This window comes from Sus scrofa, chromosome 5 (assembly GCF_054392235.1).
Source record: "Sus scrofa isolate SSC_HxYL_T2T_F1_AM1 chromosome 5, Sscrofa_HxYL_maternal_Yorkshire_Landrace_v2.0, whole genome shotgun sequence".
Classification (NCBI taxonomy): Eukaryota; Metazoa; Chordata; class Mammalia; order Artiodactyla; family Suidae; genus Sus; species Sus scrofa.
The window spans coordinates 83,501,968-83,524,392 of NC_139387.1; the positions used below are offsets into that span (position 1 = coordinate 83,501,968).

General features: G+C 40.0%; 1 protein-coding gene across 9 annotated transcripts in view; it reads right to left on the reverse strand.

Annotated features, from left to right (window-relative positions):
* The window catches only part of LOC146403488 (uncharacterized), a 327,016-nt gene that overhangs the window by 146,134 nt on the left and 158,457 nt on the right, over positions 1-22,425 (reverse strand). For 8 of the 9 annotated variants that reach the window (XR_014804046.1, XR_014804045.1, XR_014804044.1 and 5 more), the window contains exon 2: positions 15,494-15,615. Coding sequence is in view for 5 of the 9 variants with exons in the window: in XM_084957246.1 (XP_084813372.1) it covers positions 15,494-15,507 (14 nt within the window). In the remaining 4 variants the exon portion in view is untranslated. Of the gene's footprint in view, positions 1-15,493; positions 15,616-17,073; positions 21,512-22,425 lie in introns of those variants that run through there. The other variant, XM_084957243.1, reaches the window with a different exon arrangement.

The window sequence follows — 22,425 nt, forward strand, 5'->3', positions numbered from 1 at the left end:
TTACTGATTATCATTCACTTTTTCCAACAAATACATTTTAACATCTACCATATGCCAGGCATTGTTTTAGGGGTGGGGTTAAAACACTGAATAAAATAGAGAACGCACCCCTATCAGTTAGGAACCCAAATAGCTCTAAGGAGTGGAAAATCCCATTCCAGTGACTTTACCAAAGAGGCTTCCATGCTTTTCACTTTAGAAATCACAAGGGAGGGAGTTCCTGTTGTGGCTCTGTAGGTTATGAATCTGACTAATATTCATGAGGATCCAGGTTCAATCCTTGGCCTCTTTCAGTGGGTTAAGAATCCAGCATTGCCATGTACTATGGTGTAGGTCACAGACATGGCTCAGATTTGGCATTGCTCTGGCTGTGGCCTAGGCCAGCAGCTGCAGCTCTGATTCGACCCCTAGCCTGGGAACTTTCATATGCCATAGGTGTGGCCATAAAAAGCAAAAAACAAACAAACAAACAAAAAACACAAGGGAGGCAGCCAGAGCTGGTAGGATGTGCAGTGTTGCTATCAGGGACCCAGTTCCTCTCCAACCTTTCTGCTCAGCCTCATTAACAGGCTAGTTTACGTACTTGTACTTGCCATTTCATGATCCCAGGACCCCTATTCCACTGTCAGGAAGTAGATCTACATTCCAAACAGGCAGAAGGAGAAAGAAAGAAGGACATGACAGTGGCAGTGTTAGAAAGTGAAGGCTTCCCGGAAACCCCCAACAGGCTTGGGCTCACATGATCCACCAGAACCATCGCACATGGCTACTCCTAACTGCAACCCCAATGCGAGGGTGAACATTTTAGCCAGACATATTTCCACACCAAATAAAACCAGGAATCTTCTGGTAAATGAGAAAGGGCACTGGGTAATTCTCCAGTGGTCTCCACCACAGCCCCAGCATCACAGAGCTCATATTCTAGTCTAGTGGACTATATCGTGAGGGCTCTATGGCTGCGGCAACAGGAGCCAACAGAAAAGGAATTTATTGGAAGGCTGCAAAGCAGCTTACAGAATCAAAGGGATGTTGGAGAGTCAGGACAAGGGAGCCTCTGAGTGGCCTCATTCAGTGGCAGTGGTTTGATCAATGAATCCAAACCACAGAAGAAATGCAGCAAAATCTTAGAAGAAGACTCCCAGATGGGGTGGGCTCCTGGCAATCCCACCCCATCTGCAAACCACAGGAGAGGTGGTTTCCCAAAAGGGAGTCCAGGAATACTTACCAAGAAAAGCAGCCAGGGTGCTGAGTAGCCCCCCAGGTCTAGGGTACTGACCAAGGGGCTGATATTTGTGAAAGGATTTCAGTTTTCCAGATGACAAGTTCTCAGGTGCTATTAAGCACTGCAAAATTCTTAATATTGTACCTCGATCTTAAAAACACATCTTTGCTCCAGTTCTTTAATACCTCAGGAAAATCCAATTTTCACTTTTCTAAACTGAATCAGAACTGCCAAAAAAAAAAAAAAAAAAAGTTTGCGCTAAAAGAAAAAGACAGCAGAAGATTGGCTGGTTTTGTTACTAAGACTGTCTTCTGGTTACATTTTATATATAGATACTTCTGAATGTAGGTTAGGGAGCTATTAAAAAATTAAATAAGAGACGAGCATTGCTTCTGCCGTTTGACTTGAAGATTTTCATGGTGGGGCAATGTAAAATCAGAATTTTATAGTGTTGCCTGAAAATAATACCATACCCTGAACTAGAAGCCCATAGGCAGATCAGGCCATTAAGGACTATTACCCATGTTATTACTGCTAAAATATTTATATATTATAATTTTGTAATAAGGTATTTCCAAAGAAAATGATGTTGGCTTAAAATGCACATATTGGTAAACCCATTCCAGCATGGTGTTGTTTGAAAATCTCTGTGGGAGCAAAAGCCAAAAACATCAAACAATTATTATAACTTTGGGTTTTGCCCCTGTAAATGCCTTTTTCCCGACCTTTAAAAACGGTTATAGCAAATGAAAGCCAGTAAAATTAAGCCCAAGAGTGAAATCTGTTAAAAATAAGAAGAAAATTTATATAGGTCCAGGTGCCATTGCTATTCACAGACTTTTTCTGCAGTAAAATTATTTCAACTTTGAATTAGTTCTCAGGTCTTCACTGGGTTATTCAATAATATTTATTGAACCTGCCTAGTAGAACAGACACTACTACTTTTCTACTCCAAATTTAGTTGCAGCTAGGGGCTGCCTGTGATAGGTCTACACAATAACACTTAAAGGGAAGAACTTGGTTTTTAAAAAGAGGAGAGATTCAATTGGCAGTATCTTGACTTTTCCATCTAGAATGCAGATGCCATTCCTGGAACAATGGCAGTGATTGTGCAACCATGAGGATACAGAGCAGGAGAAAAGATGAAACACTGAGATTTGATGACATTATAGAGATACTGTACAAGACCTCGACTCTCTATCTTCAGGCTTTTTCCAATGTGAGAAAAACAAATCTCTATCTGGTTTAGCTATTGCAACCAGATTGTTATTTGTAGCCAGATGTATCACTTACTGATAAATGTTCTATATATCCAGCACTGTGTTGGACTCAGGAGATACAGCAGTGAACAAGATGTGGTCCTTCGATTCAGGTAACATTATTTAATAAGAGAAACACTAAGCAAATAATAACAAAATTATTTAATTGCAATTGCTAAGAAGTAAGTGCTGAGGTATCTATACTAGCCTGGGTGAAGATGGTGGTCAAACAAGATCTTTTAAAGTAAAGGGGAAGTTTCCTTCAAGGCTCAGCAGAAATGAATCTGACTAGCATCCGTGAGGATACAGGTTTGATCCCTGGCCTCACTCAGGGGGTTAAGGATCCAGCGTTGCCATGAGCTGTGGTATAGGTCACAGACATGGCTTGGATCTGCTGTGGCTGTGGTGTAGGCTGGCAGCTACAGTTCCAATTAGACCCCTAGCCTGGGAACCTCCATAGGCCATGGGTGTGGCCCTAAAAAGACAAAAAAAAAAAAAAAAAAACACTTATTAAAAGATAAATAACTAAAGGGCAACTCTTGGGCATATGTCCACACAAAACTTTCCTTGAAAAAGACACATGCACCCACATGTTCATTGCAGCACTATTCACAATAGCCAAGACATGGAAACAACCCAAATGTCCATGACAGATGAATGGATTAAGAAGGCATAAAAAAGAACAAAATAATGCCATCTGCAGCAACATGGATGGAACCAGAGACTCTCATAATAAATGAAGTAAATCAGAAAGAGAAAGACAAATACCATATGATATCACTTATGTCTGGAATCTAATATATGGCACAAATGAACCTTTCCACAGAAAAGAAAATCATGGACATGGACTTGTGGTTGCCAAGGGGGAGGGAGAGGGAGTGGGATGGACTGGAATTGGGGGTTAGTAAATGCAAACTATTTATTTATTGTCTTTATGCCATTTCTTGGGTTGCTCCCACGGCATATGGAGGTTCCCAGGCTAGGGGTCCAATCGGAGCTGTAGCTACTAGTCTAGGCCAGAGCCACAGCAACAGAGGATCCGAGCCTCGTCTGCAAACTACACCACAGCTCACGACAACGCCGGATTCTTAACCCACTGAGCAAGGCCAGGGACCGAACCCGCAACCTCATGGTTCCTAGTTGGATTCGTTAACAACTGTGCCACAACAGGAACTCCAGTAAATGCAAACTATTGCCTTTGGAATGGATAAGCAATGAGATCCTGCTGTGTAGCACTAGGAACTACATCTCGTCACTTATGACGGAGCATGATAATGTGAGAAAAATATATATATATATGTATGTATGTGCGACTGGGTCACCTTGTTGTACAGTAGAAAACTGACAGAACACTGTAAACCATCTACGATGGAAAAAAATAAAAATTCTTATAAAGCAAACCAAAACAAAGTAAAGAGCATATAAACAGAGACTTGGATAAATAGGAGTTAACTGAGTGGTGGCAATTGGAGAGAGCAATCCGAGGGCAGGGAATTGGGAAGAAATGGTCCCTCTGAGTGAAATACAGATAGTTAAGGCAGTTGATACTTCATGAGGCTGGAGCAGTTGTCAGATCATAACGTACAAGTCTTTGGCCATGATAAGAATTTTAGACCTTAGAGCAACAGCAAGTCATCGGTAGATGAGAAGCAGTCATATCTGAGTTGTGAAGAGATGATTCTGGCTGCTGTGTGAGGGAGGGAGGGGAGCCTGAGGAGATGTGGAGGGTAAGAAGCTCGTGGAAGCTGTCTAGACCAGGGGTCAGCAGCCTGCTTCCAAGGGGCTGCTTTCATAAATCAAATGTTAACAGGCTTCAGCTGCACCTATTCGTTTATGTACTGTCTATGGCTGTTTGTGTGCTACCATGGCAGAGTGGAGCAGTTGCCATAGAGACCATATGGCCAACACCAGCAAAAATATTTACTATCTGGCCCTTTACAAAACAAAGGTGCCCATATAAGCACCTGGTAAGAGGCAAAAGCAGGTTTGGGAGGGTGAAATGCAAGTGTTCTGTTTTGGAAATCTTGAGTTTAAATATCTTAGAGAGAGAGAGACATTATGAATATCATGGTCCCTCTTCCTGTTAGAATATGGAAATCCTATGATATAGAGGCTTTCCTTGTGTTCCATGTGGTAATCAGCTTTACCTGGTAAAAATCACACTCTTGATATTTACGTACAGCAAGGCTTCCCAAACATAATTCAATTCAGTCCATTTTTTTTATATATGGCCACACCCTGGTCATATGGAAGTTCCCGAGCTGGGCACTGAATCCCAGCCACAGCTGCGGCAATGCCGGATCCTTTAACCCACTGTGCCAGGCCAGGGATTGAACCCACACCTTAGCAGCAACCTGAGCTGCTGCAGTCAGATTCTTAACCCACTACACTGCAGAAGGAACTCCCCGTTCAGTCCATTTTAATTGGAAAATTAAGCAAAGGTTAAAAGAAATCAAGGCAAGTGGATTATCATAAACATTTTTCTGATAGTCTGAGAAAAGACATGGGCTCCTGAGTTGAGCAGTAAGTCTCTCCAGGAATTATTATTCATACATTTTCAAGACTTACTTTTCACACAATCAGAGTTTCCCCAGTATTTTCATGTCATTAAATACAATCATATTGATCTCACAAAAATAACAAAATAATGGACCTGTGGCAGGTAAGGTATCATTTGTTGAGAACCAAGGGGAGCTTTGGGGGTTAGAGCTGATTAAGGAGGTTATATCCCATCTTCCGTAACTTTCTAAATAAAATGATGGTATTTCTCTGTCAAAATTTGGGACACAAGGCTTGACCACTGGAACAAAGTTTTTAACTGTGAAAATCCAAGAAAATGTCACAAATATTGTTGTCCTAGATTTCTATAGCTGATCCTCAGGCCAGGGAAACACGTAAACCTCCACTCATCCCCCTGGAAGAGGTCAGGCCTTGAACACAGGAGGAAAAATAATCAACTGTCATGGGAAATGGTGGGGCCCCACATTTGAAGTAAAGCACCGCGGTGCCGTTGTTTGAATTTTGAGAAGTGTTTGGCAATATGGGTATGCAATATGCTTGATGACACCTCCTCCTGAGATGGTTAGAGGAGGAAAAAAGCAAGTCTTCCGAAATGTAAAATTCAGGATACTATCTGACCCGCCCTCTTTTACTTAGAATGCCTTCCCAGCTGTTGTACTTGCTTGGAAAGCTAGAGGCCTCTCTCAAGCGCTACCTCACAATTTTTCATTATTGTGAAATTGCTCCCTAACACAAGAAATGTGTTTTTTTGGCAAAACATGCTGGAAATTTTCCCTGTACCTTAAAGGATGAGGGAATTTCTTTTGAAATGCACACACTGAGATGTGGGGAAGAAAACACCCCAAATGTTTTTAGAATTGACGGGTTTAATGAAATGTGAAAATTGGAAAAGACAAACCTTTCGGAAGATGGGTGAACTCATTAGCAAACTGGGTTAATGAAAAAGTATTAAAGTCAGACCGATCCATTTAAACGTGATAGATAATTTCTTTTTTTACTACTAAGTCGTTCTTTGATTTGTTAGTTGGCTGGTTTGGGGGTGAGGGTTTTTTTGGTTTTTGTTGTTTTGGGGGGTTTTTTGGTGCTGTCGTCTCTGGGGGAAGCAAAGAGTTTCCAGCCAAAGAGTGCTGAGCTAATGCTCAGAAAGCAGAGCTTCCTCCTTGCCTCCTGAATCCACCTGCTCATGACCATAATAAGCCCAGCTCCAGGTGGGCCAGTATTTGGAGAACAGCTGGAGCAGAAGAGACATTGGAATAGCTGCCACAAGCTGGTTTTGATTCTCTCATGATTTCATTCACACAAGCTTTCTTTAGGAAGCCTGTAAAATGTTGGTTTTTAATTGAAGCACAATTAGCAAACAATTCATCTTTTTTTTTTTTTTTTGGCAGTTTCCATGGCACACGGAAGTTCCTGGACCAGGGATAGAACCTGTACCACAGCAGGGAAAACATTAGGTTCTTAACACAATAGGCCACCAGGGAACTCCACAGTTCATCCTTTAGAGTGCATGGCTCTTTGTATTTTGAGAAGTTTATACATTCACATAACCACTCCCACAATCAAGGTAGAGAATATTTTCATCATCTTTCAAAGATCTCTTGTGTCCCTTTGCAGCCAATCCTCGACCCTACCCAGCCCCTGGTGTATGGCAACCAAAGATCTGATTTCTATTTCTGTCTTTTCAAGCATGTCACATAAATGGAACCATACAGTACGTAGTCTTTGAGTCTAATTTCTTTCATTTAGCAAAATGCCTTTAAAGTCAGTAATTTAAAGTTCTGTGTGGATTAGTTCATTCCTTTTTATTAATAGTATTCCATTATAATTATATGAATGTACCACAATATATTTATCCATCCAGTAGCTGGTTTTTTGGTTGTTTCTAGCTTGGGATAATTATAAATAAAGCTGCCATAAGCATGCATGCACAGGTTTTTGGATAGAACTACAAGAAACTCAAACTCTATCCCTAAGTGGCTCTACCATTCTGCATTTCCATCAGTAAATGTATGAGTTCCAATTACTCAACACCAGCATTTTGTACGGTCAATGTTTTCTTTTTGAGCCATTATAAGAGGTGTGTAGTGGTATCACATTGTGCTCCTAATTTACATTTCTCTACTGACTAATGACACCGAGCATCTTTTCATGTACTTATTTGCCATGTGTATCCCTTCTTTGACGAAGTATCTATTCAAATCTTTTGCGGACTTTAATGGTTTGCTGGTTTTCTTGAGTTTTGAGCATTCTCAAATACCGGTTACCAGTCTTCTATCAGATGGTACTTTACAAATATTTTCTGTCTGAGTCTTGTCCTTTCATTCTCCTCAAAATGTCACTTAAAGAACAGAAGTTTTAAATGTTGATAAAATCTAATTTATCAACATGTCCCTTTTATGGATCATGCTTTTTGTGTCTTTTCTAAGAAATCTTTGACCAACTTAATGCCACAAAGATTTTTTTCCTATGTTTTCTTCTAGAGATTTTATAGTTTTAAATTTAGGTTTTTGATCCATTTCCAGATAACTTTTGAATACAGTACGAGGCACTATACATGTGGATGACTCTTTTTACAAATGCACATCCTAATACCCCAGCACTATTCATTGAGAAGTCCATCCTGGGGTTTGGGGGAGGATGGGCTGGGGGTTTGGGATGGAAATGCTAAAAATTGGGTTGTGATGATTGTACAACTATAAATGTAATACAATTCATTGAGTTACAAAAGTAAATAAAAGGGGAAAAAAGACCATCATTTTATGCTGTAATGTTTTGGCACCTTTGGTGACAATCGGTTAATATTTGTGTCTATTTCTGTGTTCTCGGTTCAGTTGATATATGTGTCTATCCTGTTGCCAATACCATTCTGTTTTGATTACTGGAGCTTTATAGAAAGATATGAAATCATACAATGTTAGTCCTCCTCCTTTTTTCTTTTTCAAAATTGTTTTGGCTATTCTAGATCTTTTGCCTCTCTATAGAACTTTTAGAATCAGTTTATTAAATTCTACATAAAGCCTCCTAGGATTTTGATTGCAATTATATTTAATTTACATAACAAATTGAGGGAAATTTGACATTTTGACAATACCAAGCCTTCTGATCCATAAGGACAGCACTTCCTTTATATAGATCTACTATTATTTTTGTCACTCATGTTTTGTAGTCTTTAGCATGCAAATTTTGCACATATTTTCTTAGGTTTATCTTTAGATATGCTATGTGCTGCATGTTATTTTAAATAGTACCAGAGTTCCCTTTGTGGCTCAGCACTTAACAAACCCGAATAGGATTCATGAGGATGCAGGTTCAATCTCTGGGCCTCGATCAGTGGGTTAAGGGTCCAGCATTGCTGTGAGCTGTGGTATAGGCCAAAGACACGGCTCGGATCCTGTATTGCTGTGGCTATAGTAATAGGCCAGCAGCTGTAGCTCCTATTTGACTCCTAGCCTGGGAGCTTCCATATGCCATGAGTGCAGCCCTAAAAAGAAAAAAAAAATTAAATAGTATCTTTAAAAAATTTGTGTCCAAGAGTTCACACTGTGGCGCAGTGGGTTCAGAACCCAATGCTGTCTCTCTGATGATTCAGGTTCAATCCCTGGCCTTGCTCAGTGGGTTAAGGATCCAGGATTGCTGCAAGCTGCAGTGTAGATCACAGAGTGGCTCAACTCCTTTGTGGCTTTGCCTGTGGCATACACCGGGTAGCTGCAGCTCCTATTTTACCCCTAGCCCAGGAATTTCCATATGCTGCAGGTGCAGCCATTAAAAAAAATTTGTTTGCAATTGTTCCTTACTAGTAGAAATACAATTGATTTTTTTAATAATTTTTATTTTTTCCATTATAGTTGGTTTACAGTGTTCAATTTCTACTGTACAGGTGTAAAGTGACTGTAAAGTGTACTGTCTATACTTTCTACTGTAAAGTGACCCAGTCTCGCATACATATATACATTCTTTTTCTCACATCTTCCATCATGTTCCATCATAAGTGACTAGATATAGTTCCCTGTGCTGACAGCAGGATCTCATTGCTTATCCACTCCAAATGCAACAGTTTGCTTCTATTAACCTCGGACTCCCAGTCCATCCCCCTCCCTCCCCCTTCCCCTTGGCAACCACAAGTCTGTTCTCCAAGTTCATGAGTTTCTTTTCTGTTGAAAGGTTCATTTTGTACCATATATTAGATTCCCAATATATGTGATATCATATGGTATTTGTCTTTCTTTTTCTGACATTTCATTTAGCATAAGAGTCTCTAGCTCCATCCGTGTTGCTGCAAATGGCACTATATTGTTCTTTTTATGGCTGAGTAGTATTCCATTATGTATATATACTACATCTTCTTAATCCAATCATCTGTCGATGGACATTTAGGTTGTTTCCATGTCTTGGCTATTGTGAATAGTGCTGCAATGAACATATGGTGCATGGATCTTTTTCAAAGAAAGTTTTGTCCAGATTTTGCCCAGATTTTGTCCAGATTTTGCCCAGGATTAGGATTGCTGAGTCATATGGTAGTTCTACATTTAGTTTCCTGAGGTACCTCCATACTGTTTTCCATAGTGGTTGTACCAATTTACATTCCCACCAACAGTGTAGGAGGGTTCCCTTTGCTCCACACCCTCTCCAGCGTTTGTTATTTGATAACTTGTTAATGATGGCCATTCTGACTGGTGTGAAGTGGTTATCTCACAGTTTTGACTTTCATTTCTCTAATAATTAATGATGTTGAGCATTTTTCATGTCTGTTGGCCACCTGTATATCTTCTTTGGAGAAATGTCTATTCAGGTCTTTTTCCCATTTTTCAATTGGGTTGTTTGTTTTTTTTTGCTGTTGAGTTGTATAAGTTGTTTGTATATTTTAGAGATTAAGCCCTTGTCAGTTGCATCATTTGAAACTATTTTCTCGCATTCCATACATTGTCTTTTTTTTTTTTTATGGTTTCCTTTGCTGTGCAAAAGCTTGGCAGTTTGATTAGGTCCCATTGGTTTATTTTTGCTTCTATTTCTGTTGCCTTGGGAGACTGACCTAAGAAAACATTTGTAAGGTTGATGTCAGAGAAGCCTGTGTTCTCTTTTAGGAGTTTTATGGTGTCTTGTCTTACATGTAAGTCTTTAAGCCATTTTGAGTTTATTTTTGTGGATGGTGTGAGGGTGTGTTCTAGTTTCATTGATTTACATGTGGCTGTCCAGTTTTACCAGCACGATTGATTTTTTAATATAGTGCTCTTATATCCTGAGGCATTGCTAAATTTACTTATAAGGTCTAGAAGTTTTTCACTAGATTTTTGGGGATCTTCTATGGAGATGATCATCTCATCTGAGAATATAGTTCTAATTTCTCCTTTCCAAAAAACATGCCTTTCATTTGCTATTATAGTTTTATTATATTTGCTGGAACCTCCAGTGCAATGGAAATTCTTTCCTGTTTCTGATCTTACTGGGAAGGTCTAAGAATTAATCATTATTAAGTTTTTCTGGTAGCTTTTTTAGGTAGACGCACTCTATCAGGCTGGGGTATTCCCTTCTGTTCCTAGTTTGCTAAGAATTTTTTGATGAATGAATCTTGAATTTTGTCAGTCTTTTTTGCATCTATTGAGGTATCATAAGGTTTCTCTATTTTAGAATTTCCATATAACGCATTACATTGATTTTCAAATGTTGAACCAACCTCACATTCCTGGGATAAACTGAGTTGGTCATGTTTTATTACCCTCTGTATATATTTCTTGATTCATTTTGTGAATACTTTTTAAAGGTGTGCTGGATCTGTATTCATAAGAAATATTGGATAGCTCTTAGGATAATGTTAGTCTCAGAAATAAGTTGAGATGCATTAGCTACTCTTTAATTTTCTGGAAACTTTTGAGTTGAATATGTTAGGTAGTATTTACCAATAAAGCCATCTGGACATGGAGGGGGGTTTTTGGAGGAGGGAAGGTTTTAGCTATAGAGTCAACATATTTAATAGATACAGGACTACTCTATTTTTTCTCTACTGAGGGTTTTTTTTTTCTTTTATTCTCCAGCTATTTGTATTTTTCAAAGTATTTTTTTGGCATGTTCAGTTTTAACAGATGGACTAAGGAAAATTGATTCCTCTATCTCTCTGGAAAAATTTCTTTAAGAAATCTGAGCTTTTTTAAAAAAAACAAAAAAACACTCAGGGTTAGTTTATATGTCAAAGAAGGTAAAGTAAAGACTAAAAGTAGATGCATCATAACCTGTCAACACGAGCTCCCTCTTTTCTGTTGAAAATGGTGCTGGCTAAATCTTACAACTGTGGCCTGAAACAAACATGGTAAGAACAACTTCTACTTTCTAGATAGGATGAGTGAATTAATTAATTAACTCAAAAATAACCAACAAAAATTCTGCTTGTCTACTTTGTACAAAGCACTTTGCAGCATACAAAGCAAAAGAAACACCTCCAGGATTAGTTGTAACCTCCAGGATTAGTTGTAACCTCACCTGGAAATATCCCTAAACCAGGTATCACCAAGCACAAGTCAGTATAAAGTGAATTTTCTATTGAAATGCTGAAGAAACAGAAAGGAGCAGATTGGAAGTTTTATTTTAAAAGGGGAGTTTTGAGCTGGATATACTGGCAAGAAGAAATAGGGCTGATGTTTCTGGTAGAGAGTGAGGCACAGTTAGAACTATTGTTTCGAGGTCCTTAGTAAAAGATGAAGTAGGAAAAGAGCAAGGAGTGAATTGCTACAGAGGGACTTCTAGGCAACATAGCCAGTGGAAGGGAACCAACATTACATGGCTTAATTTCCAAGCCAATTCTTTGAGGTCATTTTTCTTCTCAGTTTCCTGATGAGAATATAACATAAGAGCATTTAGATAAATTGCCCACAGTTACCCATGTCAAGGTTAATCTGCCAACTGAATTCAGGCCTAAGATCAGAACCAGACTTCTCCCACTGCCTTACATACTATGCCAGCTAAACAAGTTCAGCAATACCCAATCAGAGATTCTCCACCAGTGTTAGAATCTACCATGAATTGAACTCAAGTAATCTATTGCTAATATGTATGTATCCATTTATTCAATAGGTATGTACTGAGTGCCTTACTTTATGCCAGCACTGTGTTAAGGTGTCACAGATACAGCAGTAAACATTCTTCCTACCATCATGAAACTTATTTCCTAACAATGAAAATGAACACTGAACAAGTCAATGTAAGTGTGACTGAGACGTATTTAGAAAGTGCATTACATTGAGGAAGCATTAAAAAGGGGACATCTCTGTAAAGAAAGGACAGTTAAGCTAAAATTTGCAATTGTTAGCTAAGTCAGCGCATGCATGTGTGTGTGCATGTGCAGGTGTGTGGTGTGTATTGGGAGTAGGGGGTGTTTCAGCAAAAGGAACAACAATAAAATTTCATACCTCATTTCACAGGAAATGGGAAATGTTTGTAGGGTTTTTTTTAGCAAGGGAGCAACCCATCAAATTCTCCAAATACGTATTCTTAGGAATTCATTCTGACTGCATTGTAGAGAGTGGGTTATGGAGGGGCATGAGTCCAGAAGTCATTGAGAAGGGGACTGTAGGACCAGGGTGAGAGAAGAGGGTGGCAGAGGTCATCCTTCCTTGAGAGCTAGCTTGAATTGGATGTGGAAGTTGACAGTAAGAGAGGAAGCAAGGACAAGTCCCAGATAGCTGACATTTGCAACAAGGTAGCTGGTAGTGTGCCATTTACCCAATTTAAGAAAATTCAGAAAGAACAGATGTAGTGTTAGGGGGAAGTGGTAGATGGATAACGAACTCAGTTTAGGAAAGTTGAATCAGATGTGTGGAGTGCAGCGGTTAAGAGCAAGCCAGACCACCTAGATTCAAATCCTCGTGTTACCATTAACAGCTGTATGACCAGGACAAGTTACTCATCCTCTCGTATCTCAGTTTCTGCATCTATAAAATGGATATAATGACAGTATCTACCTCATACAATTACTATTAAGATTAAAATTAGTTATACATGTAAAGTTCTGTTTTAGTAGAATATTTGGGCTTTTTTAAGAACTATTATTTTGTGACTGTGAGATGTTCAGTATGCAGCTGAATGCACTGCTTCAAATGTCAGGAAAAGAGTGGAGTCCTTGTAGGATGGAGCTTCCTAGCTTACTTGTGTTTGAGTGGAAGACATGTAACTCAGTTGGATGCATTCAATGGGCAGTGCAAGAACCTCTTGCCCTATAGTACAGAGAGGCTGGCAATGTTTGAAAAGAAAACTACTCCCTCCAGGATCCCTGAATAATTATAACAGCAAAGCCTTCCTGCCAACCTCAGGCAGATACATAAGTGAGAAATAAATCTTTGCTATTTTAAGTCACTTTACATTTGAGGATTGCCTGTTATTGCAGCATAATCTAATGTGTACTGACTGACACATCAATGAACTATTTCATTACACAAATGACATGAAAAGTTTAAGAGGCTGTGGGTATAAAGTAAAAGACTTTATATGTTAAAGTAGGTTTATATCCTGCAAGTTATTTCCCCTGGTGACAGTCTTCCTTCTAAGTATGGGACTAGATTGTATCTAACAATCTATAGAGGTTGCTTGAACTATTTACAACAGTCAAGACATGGAAGTAACCTAAACAACCATCCACAGATGAGTGGATAAAGGTGTGGTACATATATGCAATGGAGTACTACTAAGCCATAAAAAAGAAGGAAATAATGCCATTTGAGGCAACAGAGATGGACCTAAAGGTTATCATACTGAGTGAAGTAAGACCAACAGAGAAATACAAATATCATGTGCTATCACTTAATGTGGAATCTAAAAAATGAATTTACAAAACAGAAACAGACTTACAGACATGGAAAACAAACTTATGGTTACCAAAGGGGGCAGGTGGAGGGAGTAGGAATAAATTGGGGGTTTAGGATTAAAATACACTACTGTATATAAAATACATAATCAACAAGGACCTACCATACAGCACAGGGCCTTATACTCAATATCTTGCAATAACTTGTGATGGGAAAGAATCTAAAAAGAACAGATGTATACATATAGATATATATATAGAGACACATATAGATATATAGATGTATAGATATCTGAATTGCTTTGCTGTACTCCCAAAACTAATACAACATTGTAAATCAACTATACTTTAACAAAAATTTTAAAGAAATAAAATAAGGAGTTCCCATCATGGCTCAGCGGAAATGAATCTGACTAGCATCCATGAGGATGCATGTTCAATCCCTGGCCTTGCTGAGTGGGTTAAGGATCTGGCATTACCATATGCTGGGGTGTAGGTCACAGACATGGTTTGGCTCCCACATGGCTCTGACTGTGGCATAGGCAGGCAGCTACAGCTCCCATTAGACCCTTAGTCTGGGAACCTCCATATGTTGCTGGTGCGGCCCTAAAAAGATAAATAAATAAATGAATAAATAATAAAGTAAAGAAGCTGCTTGTCTTATAGTGACATATGGGCTTCTGACTAAGTAGTTGTTATTAGAACATCAGAAGCTGAGACCACCAGAAGGAGACACAGGCACAATCTTTACATCATAATGAGAAAAGCATAAAGAGAAGCTTGGCTCTATTTGGCAAAATTCAACTTACCTTATGTTATTCAAAACTACTCAACCCAAACTTGGAGAAATTAGACAAGAAAAAACTGTCCTTTCCTTTATGATTCAAAAGAAGAAATCTAAGGAACTAACCCCCCTCCATCTGTCTATTGTACAAAGCTGGACGGTTGGGTCTGCTATGGTCTCCTTGAAGGCAAGGCCCCAGCAGTGGGTAGGAATGAGGTCTCTCCTATTGGCAGAGGACTTTCCAACTCACAGTCTCCCTGGGAAGAGGCAGATCCCAGGACTGAGAGTGACAATTGGGAAGGCAGATATTAAACTGGAGATGAAGGGAACACTACTTCTTTGGGCTTTACTCTCTCAGGCGTAGCACCCCAAAGATCCAGACTGCTTGGGTGACCTGAGGGCAGCTGGCATCCTCAGCAGAGTAGCTGACTGGCAGCTAGTTGGATAGGAAACCCTATAGCCAAGGAATCACTGATAGCCTCCAAATGACAGCAGGCTGCAATGGATGTCTCCAAGAACTTCCATATTTAATAACCAGTTATAAGTTTCTTTGCTATAATATCCTCTGTTTTCCTGAGCTTTCTAGTAAGGTTTTTCCTCTTTTTGGGGGGTGTCGCACCCACCACACGTGGAAGTTCCCAGACCAGGGATCAAATCCAAGTGACAGCTGTGACCTCTGCCACAGCTGTGGCAACACTGGATCCCTAACCCACTGCGTGGGGCTGGGGATTGAACCCACGCTGCCAACCCCACCCCTACCCCCAACCCAGACAATGCTGGGTCCTTAACCTGCTGCACCATAGCAGGAACTCCTCCAGTAAAGTTTTGGTTAACATCAAAGCCTGGTCTCAGTATGGCTGGGAAGAATTAAGGAAAAGGTCTGTGTCTGTGCTTAGTCTGCTAATAAAGGAGTCACCCACCTTGAAGTCGGCATGGCAGTGGCTGGGTCAATACATGTCCAGCACAGGGATCAATGGGCTGCATCTGAGAAGCAGTACATGCAGAGGCCTGGGAGCTGGTATAAAACACTCTCTGAGACTCCCTGGAAGAAATGATAGAAGGAACCTGAGAGGCACATCCTGTTCTCATGCAAGTGCAGACTATCAATCAGGATTAATCAGGTTAAATGGTGACCTCATTTGCACTGATGAGGCCAGAGGGATATGGGTTACAAACATAAGCCAGAGAGTGTGCCTCCTTGGGACAAGAGGCTCCTGGAATTTTGTCTGCCAAGTGGAAAGTGCTGGGATGGTATCAGGTAAAGACAGTTTGAGTTGTTCTCTTGCAGGCAATGGGGAACCTCTATAGGCTTTCAGTCATGGAAGCACAGCAATGAAAATAGGAATATTTTGAATGTTTACCATGTTCTAATAACATTAGAGTGAACAAAGGCTTGTTTTTCAGTAACTGTCCTCTTAAGAAAATGATCAACATAGTAAGGAAAGTGTGTTTTCAGTTGAAACAAGGCAGCAAATCAAGCTTGGAACTTATTAAGTGGTAGGTAGGTGAAACAAAAATCTCACTAAATCAAGAAATCCAACCTGAATGTAAGCAGTTCATTAATTAAAACTTCACAGCTTGGTGTAAGATTTACACGATTCTGAAGTGACAATACTGAAATAGCATCTGCTTCCAAGCATCTGCTTCCCCAGAAACTTTGCTCTTCTTACTGCACAATAGGATAAATCATGACCCTCCTATAATCCTTTTAGGATGGGGCATGTTTCCCAAGTTTTCAAATAGCCTGGGCACACTCATTTCACTTCAGTAAATGAAATCCACAGCTCTCATTTGCTCAGTTTCCACCTTTGAAGTAGCAATCACACAATTCTCAAATTGTAGATGTTGAGCAAAATAGATTAAAGCTGAAGGTGGGTGCACTGAGGAGATTGAGGGGAAGGAGAGGAAAAAAGTGAAATGCAGGCTTCTACAGAGCAAGGGCACCTGGGGTGAAATAACTGAGGGCAAAACAAGCCAACCATACTAAAACTAGAAACGAAATGACGAAAATGTCTGATGCAGAAGCCAGCATGCTTACAGTGGAGTTGCATTACATACACATTTAACTTACTGAAATACAACCACAAACGATAAAGGAAACCACATAAAGGAAAAGGGAGAGAAGCAACAGTTTCAGTAGGAACGGCTGATTTTGCATGCTATTCCTATTCAATGAACCATGCTCTGCAGTGAAACTGAAGGGGGAAATGTTTTCCCTTAGCTTGTGTCTCTGACTGTGTGGACATCTGACTGTACTGAAAATGAATCTAGGGTTTAAAGATATGTATTCTTTTTTTAACAACATGGTTCTTAAACTCAAGCCAGCTACTTCATTGGGTGCTCGATGGGGTGGGGGTTAAGGATAGGATGGGAGGAAAAAGGGAAATCCTAGCAGTGAATTAAAAGATGTATGTTAATCTCTGTAGTGGTTAGGATTCAGGCAGATAAGCAGAACCACTATGAATAAGACAGAATAAGGAATATGAGGACTAGAACTTACACAGTCACGGCAGTTGGTAAAAAGTTTGTGCAAAGTGGTTGCCCAGGCATCTGGTGGTGGGTCTGAAGTTGCTGTAGGTCAGCAAGACTGGAAGTGAGAAAAACTGGCTATGAAGTGGACAAACTGGGACCTACAAGGGCAAAGTGAAACCCAAAGAATAAAATGTATCTGTCTCTTATACCTCCAGACTTGATAAGGCTGGTGATCTGTAGAAGTAGCTGGTGCCTTTCCCTACGGAGCTACACATGCACTTGGTCCAGGACTTAAAGAAGCTAGAGGAGGTGATCTGGCTGGTTCTGAAGGGACCACCAGCCCAGCTGCAGCCCCACAGCCAACAAGGGAAGGCAGTAGATAAGCAATAACAAGCACAAGCTGCTAGAGCAACCAGTGTTGTTAAATCACCCTTACAAGCATCACGGCTACCATTTCCCTTCCACCTTCCAAGTCACATGCAAACTTTGCTTGTGGCCAACCCGAATCCAAAACCAGACATGGAAGGGGATTCTAGGAAAAGTGATTCCAGTTTAGCAAAAACCGACACATTACGAAGCCATCGTCATCTCCAACACTAGACTTCTCTCTAAGGAATTTCCCAGGAAAATGCTGATGAAATGTTTACCTTATGTGCTGTCTTTAAAACTCTACCCTTGTTAAGCTGTAACTCCCCTACTCAGTGCTAACATTATAAGTGGCAAGATTGCCACTCACTTCTGGTACCAACATTCTGGCTTGTACATTCTTCTCCTCTCTTCCATCATTACAGCAATTACAGTCTCCTTGCTGAGAATACAATCGAGTCTACAATATGATGTTATCAGCATTTTTCCCAGACATCCTCTGTGTTTGAAAAAGTTATTATTAAATACAAGCTTTTTTCCGCATGTGTTGTGATTTAAAAAAAAAAAAAATACTTGAAAACCCCTTATTTGCTGCCACTGATCTGCTCACCTCACATTTGACCTTCAAAGAAAAAAATTCTTTTTAAGCCTGGGTAGCACTAAAGCTATACATTCCCTATTTCTCTTTGTTTCCTAAAGTGCTTATAATGGTAAAATTTCCAATATTCATAACCCTGAAACTTGACACTTTTTCTGGAAAACAATTCCATTATGGGAAAAGGTTATGGTGCTTTATTCCCTTTAAGTAATGATTTACACAAATATATGTTCCCTCCCAGTAATTTCTCAGAGTGCCCAAGAGCTTAGTGATAGCTGAATTCTGAGTAAGACCAGCAGTGTAGATGACCATTAACTAATAACTTCTATTATATGCTATTTAATGATATGGTGAGCTCACTGAGGTCGGGGCTATGTCTCATACATATTTGTATTCAAAGCACCTGGCGTGTACTCAATGCACCTGGCACTTATTCAATACATATTTATCAAAAGACTGAATGGTTTTGTGTGTGTGACTTTAAATGTTTGTCTTTAAAAGCCTGACTTTGGATGAGAGACTCAGATCTAGACCTGCAGATTCTAGGTGAATGGAGAAAACAACACAACCGACGAGGTTAGGGGACAAAGAAAGGAAGCTACCCTCCATCTCTTTGCCCTTATTCATTTCCATCAAACACTGTTTATCCATTATATACAACATATCAAGCATTGTATCAGACAATAGAAAATAAAAATAAATGACACAGGACTTCCCACTGTTGCACAATGGGATCAGCCGTGTCTCTGCAGCAACAGAACACAGGTTCGATGCCAGCCTTGCACAGTGGGTTAAAGGATACAGCCTTGCCACAGTGGCAGCACAGGTTGCAACTGTGGCTCGGATGTGATCCCTGGCCTGGGAGCTCCATATGCCTCAGGGCAGCCAAAAATATATATAAATAAATACATAAACAAATAAATTAGACAGAGGCCTCACCCTCATGTATTTCACAGTCTTGTCTGGCCTAAAGATCAGGGGGAAATAACTAACTTCAGGGTAAGTGCTTTGAATAGAGATATGTATACAGAGAAACTTGAGCAAATACTGTTTCTAATTAAAATCTTAAACCACCCAAAAAGAGGTGGCTGGAGTTCTAGAACTGAGAGGTACAAAAATGGTATGGTTCCAACTTTTTGCTTCCCAAATTTAAATGCCCAGTTTGGGAGCAGGGGGAGTTTACTAGGCTCCACACCTCCTTACAGCCTGGGTCCACCCACAGCTTAAGGAAATTGGTGCTTATTAACATACCTGAGGCTGTAAAACTGGAAAAGTCACTATGGTTTTCCAATCAGAACTCAGGAGGCAGCCATTCACTCCAGTAATGTATTTCTCAGATGCACAAGTGGAGTACAGATAAGTACACTGCCTCTTTAAGAAGAATTGAATTTGAGTCTATATTGTTATTCATGAATCTGACTAATCCTTACACAGAGTACCTGCCAGGAACTGATGATTCCTTGTTGGTTACTGGGCATGAGAGCAAAAACCAATCATTGCTAGTATCAAGGAGCTTGGATCAGATGACAAATAACTTCAAAACAATATGTAATATCAAAGCAAATAATAACAGCACCAAGATATCAAGAGCTATAGAGTGTGGTTGGGACTCTGTGGGGGAGCCATTAACTTTACTTTGGAGAGAGTTGGGTAGAACTTCAGAAAGCAGATATTTCCACTGAATCTTGAAGCTCACTAGGAGTTCATCACATACAGAAAAGCAAAACCTTCTGCACATAAATGGTGGGATTTAACCAAGCATATTTTAGGTAACACTTTTAATGACTTCTTAATTGTCTTCTTTAGTCCTGATTGACCCTAAAAGTGGCCACTGAAGCAAATTCTCCACCATTGCCCTGAAGTGTTTTTGGAATTTTGTGTGATTCCAAAAGAACTGGAAATAAGAGACACATCCAAACGCATATATTGAGTCACTGTGTTAATTGACAAAATATAAAAAAAGTGAAACTATAGCTAAGAGCCCACAAGCAGGTCAAGTCTGACCTACCTACAAACACCATTCTTATTTCACTAGCAGCAAAAGATCAGCCTTCCCCAAGACCATGCTTGGATTTATCACATCAACAAATATCTCTTTGATGGCTACTCTGTGTATATCACTTTGCTAGGGTGGATGAGTGCAGAGAAAAAAGAAAGGAAACTTTTCAAAGGACAAAAGTATCCACTCTTCTAGAGGGCAGGGACCAGGCTTCCAAGTGGCCTTCATAGGACCAATTAAAAGAATGGTTCCATTTCCAATTATGTTTCCCACCTAACACAACTCATCCATTTATTCTCCTATATATCTTGTTTCTGACTTTGTGTTCTATAAAACCTTCTTGTTGTTTTAAGAAAAATCCACTAGGCCGGAATCATAGAGTGAACAGCCTTCTCTGGGCAAAATTATGCTTTATGATATTTTTCTAGCCATTCTCTAGTTTTGAAATTTCAGAAGCTCCGTAAGAATAGTAAGCGTATGAACTCTTCAGGGAGCCAAGACTGTTATTTACCACTTTGTTTTTACTAAAATGTCCATGAACCTTTCCCCCAGCAGCATATAGATTATAAATTACAATTAAATAAAAATAGAAATAAATCTTGCTTATAACTGATTAAAAACCTCAATAAATGATTTTGCCCTCACTTTCACCCTGTTGGTTCCTGAGAGCTACTTTCTAATCATTTCACAAACAGGTTAGTAACTTTTTAACAAAGGTTAGTAACAGTACCTGTTGTGAAAGTAACATGTTACAAAAAAGGTCTCCAAATATGTGGATCAAACCCTACAGTATAGTCAATTCTCAATTATTTATATCTAGGTACAACCTAGGCATAGCAGGACACGTAATTGAGAGAGCAGCTAAGTTAGGCATTGCATAAAAGGTTTGTTCAAAGTTTTATCTGAGACATGTACATATGGAAATAATAGAAGCTATTATTTGCATAACATATATCCAAAGTTGAGGCAGAGCAATAGAAAGTATTTCAGTTACAGTAACTCATCTAGTAACAAAGGAGATGTATTTTGATTATTTGACCTGTGGTCAGAGATCTCATTACCAGAGATAAAAGTAATAGAAGTCTGGGAGTTCCCGTCATGGCTCAGTGGTTAATGAATCCGACTAGGAACCATGAGGTTGCGGGTTCGATCCCTGGCCTAGCCCAGTGGGTTGGTGATCCAGCATTGCCGTGAGCTGTGGTGTAGGTCACAGACATGGCTCAGATCCTGAGTTGCTGTGGCTCTGGCACAGGCTGGCAGCTACAGCTCTGATTAGATCCCTAGCCTGGGAACCTCCATGTGCCGAGGATGCAGCCCTAGAAAAGACAAAAAGACACACACACACACACACACACACACACACACACACACACAAAGTAACAGAAGTCTTAGGTATGTATTCCAGAACATTCTTTCCCTGTATCACAGGACTTCTTCCTACCCTGTACTTTAAGAAAAGTGAGAGTATGGGCTCTTTTAGCCTTTCTGAGGTATACTCATGCCTATCTTAGGAAAATTACCTAAATTGTGGCAATAATAAAAATTAAGAGCTGCAATTTATTGAGCTCTTATTATGTTCCAGGACCTTTAAAGACATTACCTTTGTTTGTTTGTTTGTTTCCTTTTTAAGGCCCCATTAGTGACATATGGAAGTTCCCAGGCTAGGGGTCCAATCAGAGCTGCAGCTGCCAGCCTATACCACAGCCACAGAAATGTGGGATCCAAGCCGTGTCTGCAACTTACACCACAGCTTATAGCAACACCAGATCCCTGACCCACTGAGCCAGACCAGGGATCAAGCCAGCATCCTTATTGTTACTCATCAAATTCATTACTGTTGAGCCAAATGAGAACTCCTGACATTGCCATTTTTAATCCTAACAATAGTCCCCAACACAGATAATATTAATTCTTTCCCTTTTACATGTGAAATAGTTAAGGTCCACAGAGTTCCCTGGTGGCTCATTGGGTTAAGGATCCATCATTCTCACTGCCGTGTCTCAGCTGATGCTGTGGCGCAGATTCAATCCCTGGCCCAGGAACTTCCATATACCACATGTGTGGCGCACCCCCCCCCCCAAAAAAAAAATCTATTTCCAAGAGCTTAAGGAAGTTATCAAAGACCCACAGCTAGAGCATGTGAAAGCCAAAACTCAAACACTGGTCTGTCTGAGCCATAAGATCAAGCTCCCAACATTTCTCCAAACCACAGGGACTAGTATTTTATAGCCCAGATACTACTTACTCTCCAAATAATGCCTCCAATCTCCAAGAGCTGAGGTTTCAGTTAGCCCCTGAGCTCTCTCTCTCTCTGTTACCTGCAAGAGATCTGGACTTGTCACAGTGCTCCTTCCTCTCCCTAGCTAGCAGGGCCCAACACTGAGGTTTAGAGGGTCTGACTGAAAAGAAAAAAAGCA